Source organism: Sinocyclocheilus grahami, unplaced genomic scaffold (assembly GCF_001515645.1).
Source record: "Sinocyclocheilus grahami isolate Dianchi unplaced genomic scaffold, SAMN03320097.WGS_v1.1 scaffold2658.1, whole genome shotgun sequence".
NCBI lineage: Eukaryota > Metazoa > Chordata > Actinopteri > Cypriniformes > Cyprinidae > Sinocyclocheilus > Sinocyclocheilus grahami.
Genome location: NW_015507836.1, coordinates 25,951 through 29,868, shown reverse-complemented (window position 1 = coordinate 29,868; position 3,918 = coordinate 25,951). Strand labels below are relative to the sequence as shown.

The 3,918-nt window shown below is 47.1% G+C and overlaps 1 protein-coding gene across 1 annotated transcript in view; it reads right to left on the bottom strand.

Annotated features, from left to right (window-relative positions):
* Positions 1-3,918, bottom strand: part of LOC107575457 (NACHT, LRR and PYD domains-containing protein 12-like) — a gene marked incomplete at its 3' end in the record, with an annotated part of 13,205 nt that overhangs the window by 1,249 nt on the left and 8,038 nt on the right. The window contains exons 6-7 of the mRNA XM_016261834.1: positions 3,781-3,899; positions 397-570 (exon numbers count right to left, since the gene is read on the bottom strand). Of these exons, the coding sequence (XP_016117320.1) occupies positions 397-570; positions 3,781-3,899 (293 nt within the window). The remainder of the gene's footprint in view (positions 1-396; positions 571-3,780; positions 3,900-3,918) is intronic.

Sequence of the window (3,918 nt, the reverse complement as noted above, 5' to 3'; positions counted from 1 at the left end):
TACCAACTTGTGGAAAATGGGCATCCGATGTCCCCTTTAAAGTTATGGCTTTTTTGTTCCTTCATTTACAAGTTGTTAATGTTTGCAACAAGTTATCATTGTGAATATATTTGTTTCTACATTTTATGGAAGCTGTAGGGAGGCGGCTGCTATTTTTATTGTGTTTTCACTGTTTGCTCTGGTTTTGTGGCCAGTTAGGGGGTGAGTTAAAGGACTGTTTTGTTGTTAATTTGTTTTGTCTGAGTAGTCTATTTAAGATTTTACTCCTCAGACTAGTGCTTGTTAAGTCTTAAATATTGTTGCATCCTCTAAAAACTCCTAGACTCATATAGATATGCCCAGAGACACTGAAAAGTTTAAACAATAAAACCTAAAACCTCTTCCTGCTCGACATACTTGAATTTGTCCAGTGAGCAGTTTGGATCCTCCAGTTTTTCAGAGAGCAGCTTGACTCCTGAATCTCCGGGGTGATTATAGCTTAGATCCAGCTCTCTCAAGTGTGAGGGGTTTGAAGTCAGAGCAGAAGACACATAACAACATCCCTCCTCTGTCACCATACAGCCAGATAACCTACAAAAAATACAGCAACAGTCCACATCACATTAGTTTGTTTGTTCTGTATATCACATTATGTGTTGTATCCTTTTTGTATTGAACTGATTATTCAATAAAAAGTATTGTGCACATTTGTTATCATTCTGATCTTGTCAGTCTGCTCAAATATATGATATTCACAGACACAGAACAGACTTAAGAAGCCTCTAGACCGGACCATCAGTAAGATGGTCACTATGAAGCCATAGAACCAACCAAACCTAATAGGTCCAGCATAGGAGAATATAATGCAGGAAATTTGGAAAGATGGTGGTTACAGGGGAATTAGGAAGGTGAAAATAAGGGCAGATCTAAGACCCCTGAAGGAAATGAGTAGATACTGAGGTATCACTCTGATCTGGACAAAAGCGCTGACGCCCTGTCTGAATCACATCCCTTAGGTCTTTTACTTACCTTCCTTTGACCCATGCTTCTTCCTACCCGCGGGCGGGGAAGGAGTGCGAGCCGTGACACTAGCCCTCTGAGCCAGTCTCTGATCCTCAAACCGAGACGGGCTAAGACCCCTGGGTTGTTTGGGCTCAGACCTGGACTTCGTGAAGGTCGCTATCCTGGTCTTTTAGCAGGTCGGCCTGATATGCTTGGAGCATCACCATCATGTGCAATGAAGCGACAGCCCGACCTGCTGCTGCTGCGTATGCCCTGGCATCCGAGCGAGATGTCAAGGAGGGGAGTCTTAGAGGACGTCTCACCCATAGAGAGATAGCTGGCCAGCGTCTCTCTCTATAAGGGCATCTTCTCATAACCGCTTTCGTGCATTGCCTCGATGTTGGCATAACTCGTATGCTGGAATCGATGGATGCGTGAGGAAAAACGGCCTCTTCCATTCCTTCTTAATCTTTATATGGAAAAAAGGAAGAAAGGAAGGCTCACCTGAGCTGGAGGATTATGGCCAGAAAAATAACGTTCATCGAGATATTTGGCGACGTCACTTTCTTCACCCACTTCACGGCAAGTAAAGCCTTGCCGTGGCGTGATCCATAATTTCCAAAAGCTCATCATACGCAGGGCAGGAGATTTGGGAAGGCTCAGCCTCAGCTTCTTTTCCCTCCTCAAACATTTCCTGTTTTTGCTGGGCTGATCCCAGCAGAGCACTGGCCCCTGAATCAGACAATGTTAATGGAATAACATCATCCTCCAGTGGCTCACTCTCGTGCACAGCCGACGATCGTGAAAGGAAAATCCCCCCTCAGACTCATCGCCCAGATCCACCTGCGATCCCCACGAGCTCATTCCCTTCCGTGCCTCAGCAGCGGCGGGTCCTGAATCGAGCTCATTCCCTTCCGTGCCTCAGCAGTGGCGGGTCCTGAATCGTGGGAAGCAGATGGCTGCCCCTCTTTCCTCGAAAAGAGAGACAAACGAGAGCGGAGCTTTTCCCTTGGAAAAAACGCTCGCAGTGCACGCTAATTGCCCCCTCGGAGGCATCGCGTGCGTGCGTGCTCTTCGCCCAAACAAATAACGTATAGATCGTGTGTGTCATCAGATGTTAAACAATGTCAACACAGATGCACACATCCTTAAACGCTTTGCTAGTGCTCACCATAATGAGATGAATAGAGATCGCTCTTACCACAGAAATGCACGCTTCAAACAAAACAGTCAATGAAGACGAAGAAGAGAATGATGTGTGCTCCCGGCGCCTATTTATACTATAGTCGCACCGGTAGTGACGTCATGGCTGTCGCCGGCCAACGAGTTGGTGTTTTTTCAATGTATGCTTCAGACACGGATCATGACGAGGCGTTCCCCATAGCAACCCCTAGAGGACGCAGTGTCTCGTTCCCTACTCAAAGAACCATGGTCACATAAGTAACCTGAGACGTTTCTATACTTCTACCTCCTCAGCGCATTGCTTGGTTTTTAAAATAAAATAATCAGATTTTCAGTACAGAAACAAGCTAATTGCACATATTCATAAAGTCTGTTCTGTCTCTGTGACAGAAGGCGTTCCCCATAGCGACCCCTAGAGGACGCAGTTCGAAGTTCCCATGAAAGGGAGCCTATGCTATTCACACAAGCCTCATTCATACTAATGTGCTCATATGAGAACATCCTCAGACCTCAGCATTAGATCTCAGTCATTTGATTGGTCAGGCTGGTTCAAGCATCCCTTCTGGCTGCAAATTACCATATTTAATATTTATAATATTAATTTTTAATTTCTGGATAATGATTTGATGTAAGTGGCATATTTACTCAACTTCTAATAGGGTATTTTCACACCTAGTTTGTTTTAACCCTCCAAACGCTCTCAGAAACCCCCCCCTGAGTTAAGCTCAGAGAGGTCTCCTGTTCCCATGTCCAGCCCAGAGAGAGCTCCTGTTCTCAAGTTAAGCCCTAAGAGGGCTCCAGTTCCCCCGTCCAGCCCAAGGAGGGCTCCAGTCCTCAAGTCAAGCCCAGAGAGGGCCGCTGTTCCCACGTCTGGCCCAGAGAGGGCCACAGTTCCGGAGTCAAGCCCAGGGAGGGCCGCTGTTCTCACATCCGGCCCACAGAGGGCCTCAAAAGTCGATATTCTCCCCAAGGATTTTTTTGGGGGTGGGTTATAGGGATCCGGCCATAGAGGCCAGGTTGAGTGCTGAGGCCAGGCCCCCTGAACTGTCTGCTCCACCATGGCCCCCTGAACTACCTGCTCCACCATGGCTTCTTAGTCTACCTGCTCCGCCATGGCTCCCCGAGCTGCCTGCTCCGCCATGGCTTCCTAGTCTGCCTGCTCCGCCATGGCTTCCTAGGCTGTCTGCTCCGCCAGGGCTCCCTATTCTGCCTACACCGCCATGGCGCTCCGAACTGCCTGATCCGCCATGGGTCCCAGAACGGGTACCATTCTGGAGGCCTGCCATCCTGAGGGGCCTCCAGAGCATTTGGACCCAAGCCAAGATGCTAAGGGTGTCCTGCACATGGCTGCTTGATGCTATGCTGCTAGCTTGTGCAGTGTTGTCAGAAGCTATCTTTGAAAATGCAGCAGTTTTAGCAATTGTTTCTGGCCATTTCAATCTTAGTGCAATCCACATCTACAGACATCTGTATAAATATGAAAAAATGCCTGCAAATGTTTTTGTTGTCTCTAGTTCTGGAATGCCATTGAGAGCAGAAGCTAATTTTTTTTTGACAAAATTCAGCTGCCATTTATTGTGGTAGCATTTTGTTAAATATTTTATGGAAAACCATTACCTCAGTATCTCCAGCTGACAGTTTGGACTCTTCAGTCCATCAGAAAGCAGCTTCACTCCAGAATCCTGCAGGTCATTGTTACTCAGGTCCAGCTCTCTCAGCTCAGAGTTTGATGATTGTAAAACTGATGACAAACTC